Genomic DNA, 12,895 nt, shown 5'->3' with positions numbered 1-12,895 from the left:
GAGTTTAAAGAGAAAAAGTGAGGGAAGAAATAATAAAAACCCTCAACAACCTCATCATCAACAAGGAGGCAGAAATGACCATGTTCTGAATAATTTATAAATTGCAAATGGTGTTGTACTGACAACTGCTATGTCTAAATGTGTTTGCAGTCAGAGGATCCAGAGTAGCAAGATGTGAAATAATGCTCTGTTTTTTCACCCTCCTTAAACAGGAGTGTACTCCTACCATGAACCTGCTGAGAAAAGTAATCAGTCACAAATAATAGACATAAAAGCCATTTTGACATTTAGCATTCCTTCATGGGCAATATCATTATACATGGCTTAAATAAATGCCTCCAGCACACAGTTGTGTCTTTATTATTTTCCTTAAAGGAAACTCAGGTAACTTGTTTTTTCTTTCTCCTAAAATACACTTGATTTCTTCTGCACGTTCAAGATGCTGACTGACAAAAGCCAAATCTAGGAATTGGTTGGGAAATTCCAAGGCCAGTTGTTGGCTCAGGGACCCATCATTTCTCAAGATCCATCATTTATTCTGAGGAAAACTTGCAAAAATGAGCAGGGGGGGACCCAGACCAACAGGTTAATGATGGCTCACACACCCCTCAGACTTTTAAGAACTTTACCAGAGAAATGGCATTTACACTGCAAAGCCATGTTGCATGATGCAGATCCAGGAACTGTAACCCCAGACACACAATCACATGTAACCCAGCTAATTAACACCAAAGTGCTGACTGCACCAAAAATCACACCAATGACCTGGGCGTGCACACCAGAGATCCTGAACTGGGCCTTTCATCCCCCACTGATGGAGACTGCTTCATTCATTAGGCACTGATGTTAATGGTGACACTTTTCTGTCCTGGATTAAGCCTGTTCCAGTGCTGACGGACACCTTTAACACTGACTGATAGAAACTGCAGTTACCCCAGAGACCTTTGGCAAGGATTAGACAAGTGCAGAAGCATCACTTCTACCCACTGGCAGAGCTACTGGCTGAGGTTCCCCTGCAGCCCCTGGGGTCAGAACAGGTAGTGTTGGAAAAGTGGGGAAAATGTGTCCACCATTTTCTGACAAGTGAGTATTCTGATACAGATTGCAAATGACAGTGCAAAATGAGTGTTTATGGGCAGAATCAAGCCTGTGAGAAGGAAAAGGGAAGCCTGAACCAAATCTGACAGGTTCACTGGTGAGATAAAGATCCAAAAGGTCTTTGCCTTTGCTGTAATTAGACAAACACACATGCACAGAGTCTCTTCTGCAACCTGCAAGATAGGATTTTGGCTATTTCGGTGACAATTTTGGTGATGAGGGGAGCCAACTCTTTCTAAAAGCATCAGTAAGCCAAGAAATTGATACTTTAAACTCTCAAACAAAAACTGTACCCTACCACTGTCACTTGCAGCAAGCCCCTATCCCTAAAGCAGCATCACTCAGGTGATGCAGAAGAGGAAAGCAAAACAGCTCTTGGAGCAAAGCTTTAAAGAGAAACTCTAATGTGGTTTAGGTTTCCCATGGTGCTAGCACTTTAGAATAGGGGGTTTGAGTGCTGCTGCTTCTCCAAACCAACAGAGTAAGTGTTGGGTGATGGGCAGGATCCCAGCAAGCAGCTTCCTTAAAACACAGTTTCCAGAGGCACACAGAGCTGAAGACGCACTCTTGTAGCCGTGGTAAAATTCTTCAAGAGATGTCTCTAAAGACACACGGCACTGCAAGACAAGACTATAATTACTAGGACTGTTCAACAGGCCATGTAGTTTTTAACACAGTGCTGGAATTTGGAATGGACTTTCAAGAAAAGCAGAATGAATGAATGAATGGATGAATGAGATGATTTACAGGCAATAAATAGATAATTTAATTCTGGGCAGTAATGTGACGTGCAGCTTTTAGAGAAGAGCTGGGGATTTGCAGTTGTCTGTCCAACTCACCGGGCACCACTCCTTTGATGTCGCTTTCTGTGTTCATCCTGTTCTTGTGCGTGAACTGAAGGATCAGTTCCTTGCATGCCTCAAACTGTTGTGTAGCCATCAACCACCGAAGAGACTCTGGGAAAATACTTTAAAGAGGGAAAACAGGTTAGGGCTGCTTCCAAGTTTCTGTCAGAGGATGAATTGGTAGAGTTTTAGTTGCTCATTTAACCACTCAGAAGCTGTGCAATTATTTCAGAATACAGAAGAATAGCTTATGAAACAAAAAAGAGGGAAAACAGATTCAGAATATGCAAATTTCTGATATTTCCTTTTACCCTGATTCACAAATCATAGAGGAAGTATCCCATCACATGGAAATACAACACATTGGAATTTTATAACATATTACACGTGCTCTGTCCATTAATACAACTTAAAAAAAAATGAGAGGAAGAGGCAGTGCTGTCTGCAGTAGATATTTACCGCCAAGAAGGGAGTGAATGAGATGTGCAGTTCACACATGGTAATTCACATCAAAGAAAAAAAACAGCTGACAGAAGTAATCTGCGTTCTCTTTTAAAGACAGATGAAAGAGAAGAATTACTTCTTAGAATGATAAGCTTCCCCTACTAAAGATAATATTTCATTAGTTGCCTTAAAAATATATACAAGCATACAGTTTAAAAAGTCCATTTTCCATCCAGTTGTTTCTTTCAAGTGCTGATATTAACCAGATTAATGAACTTAATGGTCACTCTCCCTTTTGTTCCAAACTAGTTTAATACAAAACAAAAAGAAATAGATAGCTCTTAGAACAAACCCGCAAAACTTCCTGTACTTCTAAAGACATGAAAAATTTCAGATCTCACTCTAAGTACATTTTTTTTCATATTAAGACCATGCTTGTACTACTCTTCCAAAAGACCTTACCAAAAACAAATTTAACAACTAATTTTAACTTCAAATATGTAATAAAACCTCAAATTTCCTTCACAAAGCACTGATCTTTGCTGTGGATGCTGCCCAGTTCTTGTACTTCTAAGCAGTCAATTGCACTATTATCATACACCATCTCTGAGGGTTCATACAATTTGGAAGACACCTTAGCAAAGCCTCCAGCTGAGACAGGGAAATGATTTTTGGAATAAGAAATAAAAAGGAGAGAAATCAGTCAGACTAAATCATAATCTAAATGATACCAGCCAATAAAAATATCTAACAACTATGATGACAGCCATTCAGCTTGACAGCTTATTTACTACCCCTTGTCCTGCACAGATCATTTGGCACATCTTCTAGCAGAAAGATTTGTTAAAAAAACAAAAACAAAACAAAACAACTTTTTTTTTAAGTACTAAGAATTTTTTGAATGTAAAATCTCTGCATCCTTGGCTCTGGAGAGGGTACAGCCTCAGCCACCAGATTATAAGTTTTAGATTTTCAAAAGGCTGCTTACAGGTTCCAAACAACAAGTCCTATGATGACCACCCACACGTAGGGAAGGGAAAGGAATCATGAGGATGGGCATCACAGGTTGGGGACAAACATGTCTCTTATCTTCTGGTTCCTGCAGGTTTCTCAAACTGGAAGTGCTGAAGCCTAGGATCTTTCATGTGCTCCATCACTCATGTGAGCAGTGAGAGGTTCCTTAGGGACACTTAAAAATTCATGGGCTCCCTTGAGTCCAGGTCATCAGTCCAGTCACAATCAATATGAACTCCCATGGTCACAAATTCTCTAACAGTGTGACACACTTAGTCTGGTTGCACCCAATGGACTCTCATGGCCAGAGTGGAAGTCCTGTGACATCCAACAAATCTCACGGCCAGATGCAAAAGTGTCATTTATTGAGAAACAGGAATACAGGTTTTTGGGTTGCTGGTGATAAATACACTGAGTGCAGAAGCGCACACCAATAATACTTAAAGTATGAATACTACAGCCATTGACAAATGCATTAAATTGTGAGATGACTAAGCAGCACTGAAAGAATGATCACAAACACAAGCTTGCTTTTTGAATTCCCTGAAGAAGCACTTGGTATTGTTGAGTGTTTGAGTCTTGCACAACAGGTGGTGAGAGAGGAGATAGGTACAGCTCATCGATGATCCCAGGATACAAAGGTGAAGTCTCCTCTGGCCTCCTTCCTCAATTAAACTACATTTATGATGTTTTCTTTGAGGGAAGGGAAAAGGTATAGTTACAGGTGATGCCATTTCATGTTTAGGTCGGAATTTGGGTGATTTCAGTCATTAGCATATGTGGGGGAGTGAAGAGTAATACATATTTTTGAGCCAGTGTGATAAAGTTCAGCTTTTGGCCACCTTTTGGGGCAATCCTTTGGCTCACAGTTCCCATCAGCTGCATTGTTTTAAAGAGAGCATGACCACAAGCCCTCTGTGCCACTCCATCCTTTGTTTTCTGTCTCCCTTAGAGCAGGACACCAAGCTCCCTCAGTGTTCCTGCTCCAATGTGTGCAGAGAGTTTGTCCCTGGTGAACCACAGCCAATGCATGCACTCTTTCCTGCTGAACTTCAGTATTTTCCTTGCACAGCTGGTTGATAGTCTGCTACCTCCAGGTCATGGGGCCACGCTTTTACAGTCAAGGAAAAGAATAGAGGGTGGGGTAGGGTTAAACTTTCATGTCCCATTCCACAGTCCTCCCCTCCTGCTGCTGCTTGGGAGAGGAAAGGGGGATGACTGGAAGGCACCCTGGGTAAAAAAGATTTTAAGTTAAAGAAATCCTAAGAGGAGAGAAGAATCCTTGACAAAGATCAGGAAAGTACCACATGTGATTCTGTGCAGATGGAAAATGGATGCCCAGGGAAAGGTAGCAATGTGTTGTCAATCAGAGGTCTGCCTCAGGTCAACAAACCCCAGTTATTGCAATTTTGTGTCTTGGTGTAAGTAAATCCTATCTAAAAGAACCAGACACCTCTTCCCATTTCTTTCAGTTTTGGTTAGAGTGAAGCAGGAGTTTATTTCAAATTATTGATACATTTACTGACATTCATGGCATCATACTGTCTGGAGCTTCCTTTGTTCAAGGGAGAAGAAATAAGGTCTCTGTATAACTGGAGCTCCCCTTCCCTTATGGCTCTAATACACACACACTTGAAAGGAGTCTAACTTCTATTAAATTATTTCTATACACCTGTCACAAACCCCTGTCTGGCTTTCATGGGTGCCTTTCTGACCTTCCAGAATGACCTAAGATCCCAGTAGGGGCATCTGCCCATCCCTCCTAGACAAATCTGCTGCCTCTCCCTTTTCCCTCCCTCCACACCCTGCTTCCCAATGCAGCCATGCACCTCCTGGGGACAGTCTAGCCTGCCACGTGCATGTGACCAACAGAAGAGCAAAACCAGAGGTGGGAAGAGGGCTCAGGACAGCCTGGAGGGGCAAACAGCACTCTCACAGCAGGAGATGGAAGTAAGGAGAGTACAGAGGGAAGGAGGAGGCAGTGCAGGGGCTATTTACAGCATCTGTTATTTGACTAACTGCTCTGAGTACATGATGGGGAATTAACAAGCAGTGCAGTTTTCCAGTTCTTTTATCACCAATCAGTTAGTTTTCTTCCTTTATCTGTAACACATGCTGCGGGTCCACATTCCGTTCAGAAGGAAAGAAAGAGGTAATAAAATGGTAACACTTCCCAGAGAATATACAACAGATGGAAGCAAAAAGCCTAAGAGAAAAGTACATACTGTACTGACAATATAATTAAAGAGGCATCCCAACCAAGGTTCATTTCTGCAAATGCAAAAACCCTGGGCAACACAAATCCTGATCCTAGGGCTGTTACCACTACTTATCAAGCTGCTGTGTTCCACAATATATAAGGGGGGGCTTATTTACTTGGTTTGCCTGCCCTGCCCAGCTAAAAAGCCACAGAGCTCTTGCAGATTACAGAAAAATCTTTAGCATTTCCTGTTCCTTTCAATATCACTCAGGAATGTGTGAGACCCTACCAAAGCCACCTGGAAAACGTGTGGCCTCCAGAAGACTGCTGAGGGATGCCTGCTCTCCATGCCATCCTCCATGCTCATTAGGCATCTCCATACTACTGTACCATCCTTTCAGACACAAATGTCTGTAATTATTCTGTTTGATACTGTGTTTTATCCAGTGGTGAACATCAGGTATTTCAGCTGGCAGGCATTACTACATGAAGCTTTGGAGCAGACCAGCATGTGTATAACATACAGCAGGTAAAGGAGGGAAGAACAGCATCACAGATTAACAAAAATACCCTTCATTATTCATCAAAATCAACACTGTGAAGATGAGGCTATTTAAAATGTTGTATGTTGGAATACAGGGGTAACCCCTCGCCTCCACTGCCACTATTTTGCAAGTGAGTTGTAACTCTCCTGAGTGTATATTTAGCCCATGCTGAGGCATGTCTACCTTGGGAATAAGCAGTGAAATCCCCACTGGGGGTTACCACTGTCAACATAGGAGGGCTCTATAAGAAGTTAATACAAAAATATAACTGTTACATACTGTAACAAGTTTTTACATGTTGTAACTTGTCAGGCATTACAACTAGCAGCCTAACTCCCCGTGGTGCATAACAAGCTTGGTCCTGCACAGAGTAGTGGCCTTTTCCCTCATTTTTCTCAGTGTACAGTAACTAAATATTTTAGACTTGTTAGTGTTCCTATTCTTATGGTTTGTACAACACTGCTGCCATAAGCCTCTACTGTCTTATGCCACCACTGCGTGTCACCATTAAGACAGAACAATAAAGAAAGATATTTTGGAATGTTTATAAAGTCATGGTGGGGATGGAACCTGGCACTATTCCCAAGGTGAAAGCCATCCTACTTCTCTCGGGACAGCTGTACCAACACCACAGTGCCATAGGCAGAGAGGAGTAGGACCAGTTGGGAGTGGGGAATTCCTTGTAGGAACAATCCCAAGCCACTGCCTGGCACAGACCAGCTACCCAGACTTCAGCATAGCATGTGCTAATTTGGGCAAAATCAGTCTAGTTCAGGGCTGACTACCTCGTGCACACAAAATAGCCAAGTGTGCTTGTTCCAGGGCTGACAGATGTTATCTGTAACTTTCCTTGGATCAAAGAAACCAACAGTGTCAGTCCAGAGCCACAACATAGGTATTAAGGGAAAATATAACCATGCAATCACAGTCTGACAACAGTAGGCTGGGATGCATCCTCTCAAGAACTATTTTAGTCTTTTAAAGGGGAAGTGACAGCCAGAATAATAACAAAGTACAATTCCACCTCAGTAAAAGGCGATCATCTCCCAAGTGCCCATCATGTTGCAGGGTGTAGCATATGCGCATGCTATAGCGGATGAGGAAGTTATTCTTTCTTATTTCAAATCAAGCCTTTGCACAAGGTGAATGGAAGAACAAAGGGAAAGGCTCATACACATTGTGAAGCACACACACTTCCCGACAGTGGAGCATCTCCCAAGTCAAACATCAGGAGCGCATTGGCAGGAGGAAGAAATACTTACACCCAGTAAAACAGCATCAGCAGGAAGGGACAGATGATGACTGCCTGGAGGACCTGCCAGTCCCTGCAGAGGGCAGCCAGCCCTGGCATGAGGAACTGCCCTGCCATCTCGATGAAGCTCGCCACCATGGTGACCATGAACCGGTGCCCGGGAGGACAGAGCTCTATCCCTGAAACACAGAGCACACAGACAGTCAGCCCCCACCAGCAAAGACACCCCCAGAGCATCTCTAGGAAACCTGAAGGGAGTTCACGTCCTTCAGGAGCTTTGGTCAAAGCTATGTAGAATCAAATACATTTTGTTTCCTCCCATATTTAGGCCCTAGAGAAACCCATTAAGAGGTGTCTGTGCTGCAAACACTGCAACTTCAATATAACTGCTGTATCCTCATTGCCAGATTTCCTTTAGTCTCTGCCTAGAGAAGCATTTTACCAAATAATAAGGTATTTATTTTTAAAAGGGCATGTTTAATTAAACAAGCCAAAGATCCTGGGTGATGCCTTTTTCACGCTTCTCAGAGACACCACCTGCCTTTCCAAACAGTTTGCTGGGAGGTGGAAGAGCACAGCTCTCAGCAGGATGCAGGCTCCCAGCTCAAATGGGATGCCACCTGCCCACAGCTTAATATGCTCCGACTCAGCCAATTCCAGGCTGGATTTTGCTGAGCGTGTTGTTTCTGGGTTTGCTTTTCTCAATAGCTTATCTTGATCAACTTTCAAACAAGCCAACCTCCCATCTGTCTTATCCTGCCCCCCATCCTTCCTTTTGTTATGGGGCAATTTACCACCATCACTGGCATCTTTGATTGCCTCAGCTGTCTTGTGACAGGAGAGTAGATAAAACTCAGCTCACTAGATCAAATGTTTCCTTAAACCCTGAATTCTGGCTATCTTTATTCAGTCAGAAGATGAATTTATCAGAATCACAGCATAACAACAAAATTTTAAAGTCACAGAAGAAATAGCAAACACAGAAATTGGACTGGCTTGGGGAAATTTTTTCACCAGTAAGACTGCAATAGAAGCCTCTATTTCATATTTCCCATTTGACCACATTCACTTGCACAGACTAATACTTTAGCTCAATAAACCTGCCACAAATGTTGTGTAGCACTTATTGGAATGCTGATACAGAAAGAGGCCTGTAAACATTCATGATATGGTGCTGTCAGCACTGTTACTTTTCTATGGGGTGTTTCCTATGGTGGTTTAAATGAGAATTTAATGGTTATTAAAAATTTAACTGAAAAGCTGTAAGAAAATAGGAAGAGATGACAGCTGCTCCTTCATTCACTCTCTAACCTGTAGTTTGCATTTATCACTGTAACACAGATTTAAACTAACTGACCAGGAACTAGCTTGTAGATCAAATGTAGGATTAAACACCATACTTTTTGCTCCTTTTCTTTTTACCCAATACAAAGACTACCAATGGATTTTTGCCAATACAAAAAGAAAATGTATCTGTTGTCAGACAGCCCAAATTTTCATTAGCCTAACCACAAGCACAGCAGCTTAGGAAACAAAAGGGGGAGAAAAAGCCCTCAAGACTCTCACATGCTATAAACACCTTTTACATTTTAATTTGGTAAACAAGATTAAAACACAGAGCTCCTTAATACATTAATATGGTTTCATTCTTACTAATGAAGTATCCCAAGCCTAGGAAGTTTTTTTCTATGCAAAGAGGTCACTTCCGTTTTATTTCTCTAATCTCCAAATATAAAGTGCTTCTCTTTGTTTTTCTAAACCTTAAAGTCACAGTTACTCACACTACAATATTCCTTCATTAAGTACAAGGTCGAGTTCTGTTGCTATAGAAACGGGGAGTCTGCATTAGATACATAGGGCTTTGGCATTTTAATTGCATTGCTCAGGTTACTATCAGGTAAAAAGAAAACAAATGAGATATCAACTTGTATATAAAGTCAGGAAGAGGTGACCAAATAATAAAAGTATATTTTATTAAGTCACTAGTGCACAGTAAGAAATTCCATATGCAGTAGTTATTCATTGTATAGAAAGGAAATAGCTTCAGAGACTGTTTAGCATCTATTTTCTTCTCTGGATTCTCACATGCATATGATCAGTTACTGCCCTTTCCTCTAAAAAACCTGGAGATGACAAAAAAATAATCCCTGCTGTAGCTGGGTGAGCGTGACTTTCAAGCAACACCAGCAGCATATGAAATACCACATCTCTGTTGAAGTCTTTTACATAATAGGGCAGCCTACTGACTTTCCAACATATCTGGCTTCAATTTTATATGATAAAAGATTCAGCACTGCAGTTTTTAGCAAGCATCTATCAGTCAACCCTTTCCCACCTCTGCAGCAAAGCCACCCTCTGCAGCAGCCTTGCCCCAGCAGCAGGAAAGGCACCCAGCTGATGCTCACACTGGGGCCTCCATGCACTCAGGCATGAGGCACAATTTCCACCCCATCCACATGATGGAACTACAGACTCAGACAAACCCACTACAAGGCAGAGATGAGCTTTACCCACCCATGGCAAATGGAGCAAGCAAGCTCCAGCTCCCCAAATCAATGGAAAAGTTTCCATCTCAATTACTTTGTGGAGCACAGAGCAAACCCTCGTCATACGCGCTAATCACGGAAATTATCATCAATACCAAAACCTCCCAGATACATCCATTTGCTTTACTTGGAAAATTTTGTGTGGGCAAGGAGACATGCATGTAAAGGATTTTGCTTCCTTGCCCAGCATTTCTACTCTATGCAGCTCAGCCAGAGCAGCAGATCCAACTCCGAGACCTAATTTCCCTAAGTCCCAGGCAAGTGATCCTATGGGCAAGTTGAATCCCGCATGCAAATCCATCCTGCAGTACTCGGGCAGTGCAATCAGGCATGCTCAGGACACATGAGACAGACTCTCACAGTCAGTAGGTGCTCAGCAACAGTGGACAAACCAGCTGGACCCAGACAGCCCCTAAGGCAAAACTGCTGCCAGCACAACCCAGCCTGAGGGCAGCTGTCATACCGCAGGTGTGATCCAGAGCTGGGCCCCACAGGCACAAGACACTGAACACATGAGACTCAGCATATTGCACCTCTGGCTGGGAAATGTGGAAACTGGGTCCTGGGGCCAGACATGTTATGCCCACAAGCTCTCAGGCTCACTGGGGTATGAGTGAGGGAGCTGCTGAAGAACCTCTGCAGTGCCCCAGGGGCTCAGCCCCACTGCCTTGTGCAGGAGGTCACTGGCCTGGGCATCAGCAGGGGTAAAACCACAGGTCAGACAACAGGTTAACCAATGCAAATGCAACAGGCACTGTGGCAAGAGGTACAAGGACTTTACATCAGAAAGGGCAAAAAGTCTTTGCTAATAGCTTCTCTCCCTGGGACTGGGACAGACAAACTGGACTGGTATCCTTTGCAACAGGTTTTCAGGCAACCTCTTCTGAAAAGAAGACAGGAAAGTGAGATAAAATCACATAAGTATGCCACAGCCTGACATCTGAAATGCTGCCCTCTCCCTTTTTCAACTGGCTTTTTTTCTCCTATCCTCTCCACCTGCACCTGTGGAAGGAGCAGTCTATGAACATACAGACCAGGAAGAACTGCAGTATTATTAGGTTAACATCTGCTCATGTAGCCACAGAGCATGGCCCTGCATAGCCCATCTCCTCTAAATCCCACCAGACAAGCTGTCTCTGCCATGGAAGGACTAAGAGCCACATCTTGTCTCTCCTTTCTCACCTGATCTTGCACTTGCACGTTGGTAACAATCTGTTTCAGATTTCAGAAACCCTCTCGTTTGTCTTAAAAGGCTGACATTTATTCTCAGAATATTTGCACAAGGATGAAAGGCAAATACTTCTATTAAAAAAAAAATAAAGAAGTTAAGTAATTTGCAAACAGCATATCAAGAGGAAAAAGAGGCTACATTGCACACTGCTCGAACAACTCTGTAGCATTCACTTGCCCATCTCCAGACCCAAAACACAAAGAAGTTCTTGTTCTGCAGCCCAAGTTTTAGCTCCATCTGAAACCACAAGGTAGCAGCCTTTTGTGCCTTCCCAGTGTGCTCTCCCTGCCCAGTTTCCATCTGCGAGCCACCAAGACTGTAATTATATAGGAGTATCCCTTGGAGAAAATGGCCAACACAAAGCACCTGAAGTCTGGCCAACAGCATTCATGCCGCAAAAAATCCCCAAGGAGACAGTCTGACTTTAGACTCACACTCACTGTTGCACATTATATTAAAAAAAACCCAAACAAAATCCCCCAGTTTCTGCCAGTTTCCCCCATTTTACCACACACCCAATACTATTGATTCCTTCCATTTAAGTGTCCCTCTGAGATGTTCCTCTGCTTCAAAAGGGAAGAAAAAAAAAGAGACTCAGGTGAAAAACACTCATAATTTGAGAAGAATTCTCTGGCAACATAGCTTTAGGTGTAAAATGTGGGACACCAGAAATTCCCAGTGGCAGTAACAGCCTGCAGCACCAAGGCTGTGTTTGCCTCAGCCCCAGTAGTTGCTCTGCTCAGCCAAATCAAGTGCAGGATGTAACCTTGAGAAAGAATTTTGCATTTGGATTCTGCTTTTCATCAGAGCACAAAGGGAAAGAAAAAAAACCTCTAAGAGTATTTAGTTTCCCAAGCTGTTCAGCACCTCCAGCACGTCCCACCACCTCCGTGCTCCCTGAGGTCACCCTTTTGGCACCAGGAGCTCTGCCACCTCCACCACAGTGATCTTGAAGACTGCTGGGAGGTGACCCTGTGCCTACTGCTGCTGTTTCCTAATTCCCACTAAGCTCTCTCAAACTTCTGGGACCTTGTCTTCCTCCAACACTCTCTGTGGGATTTGCCCTCTGCTGTAAACAAATCATCTCACTGGATACTCCCAGAATAACACAGCCCCCAGGCTAGCTTTTGGCTAGCTACCAGATAAAATTCCAGTAAAAACTATCAATAACTCCCAGACAAGTTTGCAGCTGGCTGCTAGGGGGACAGGAAAATAAAATCCAGCATATCTGCTTTTATACACAAATTTCCCCTTGGATACTAGGCACAAACTTCTAAGAGCTGCAAGCCCTACACATGGGCTACACACACTTCTTATCTCTCAATTAGCACAATTCTGATTCAGTCCTGGCTGAAATGGCCCAGGCTAAGCCAGCACTTGCTCCTGCATGAATTTAGACAAGGAGCACATCATCTTGATTGCCTTTGCTGTCACCAGAAGGAAAGAAGCATCACGTGTAAATACAGTTTATTAAGGAACAGCAAATGAAGTAACTCGTGGAAGTAAAGGTTATCACACACACTGCAGTGCACAGACAACCACCAATTGATGTAAGCACAGGACAGAGACAGAGTGAAAGGGAAGGAAAAATCTAATTTCCTCTCTGGAGAAATCCAATCCACTGCCAAGAAAAGAGAACAGTAATAGACTGAACCTCCAACAGCTGAGTAATAGTATTATTTTCCTCCAACAGAACACCAGGACAGAAGTTACTCTAAAA

At 43.0% G+C, this 12,895-nt stretch overlaps 1 protein-coding gene across 2 annotated transcripts in view; it reads right to left on the bottom strand.

Moving 5' to 3' along the window:
* Nucleotides 1–12,895, bottom strand: part of SLC22A23 (solute carrier family 22 member 23) — a 109,439-nt gene that overhangs the window by 27,101 nt on the left and 69,443 nt on the right. For both annotated transcript variants that reach the window (XM_083858799.1, XM_083858800.1), the window contains exons 4-5: nt 7,409–7,577; nt 1,938–2,065 (exon numbers count right to left, since the gene is read on the bottom strand). In XM_083858799.1, the coding sequence (XP_083714925.1) occupies nt 1,938–2,065; nt 7,409–7,577 (297 nt within the window). The remainder of the gene's footprint in view (nt 1–1,937; nt 2,066–7,408; nt 7,578–12,895) is intronic.

Source organism: Zosterops lateralis, assembly GCF_965231275.1.
Source record: "Zosterops lateralis genome assembly, chromosome: 1".
Lineage (NCBI taxonomy): Eukaryota > Metazoa > Chordata > Aves > Passeriformes > Zosteropidae > Zosterops > Zosterops lateralis.
Note: the sequence above shows the minus strand (reverse complement) of the source record. Positions and strands in the feature narration are given on the sequence as shown.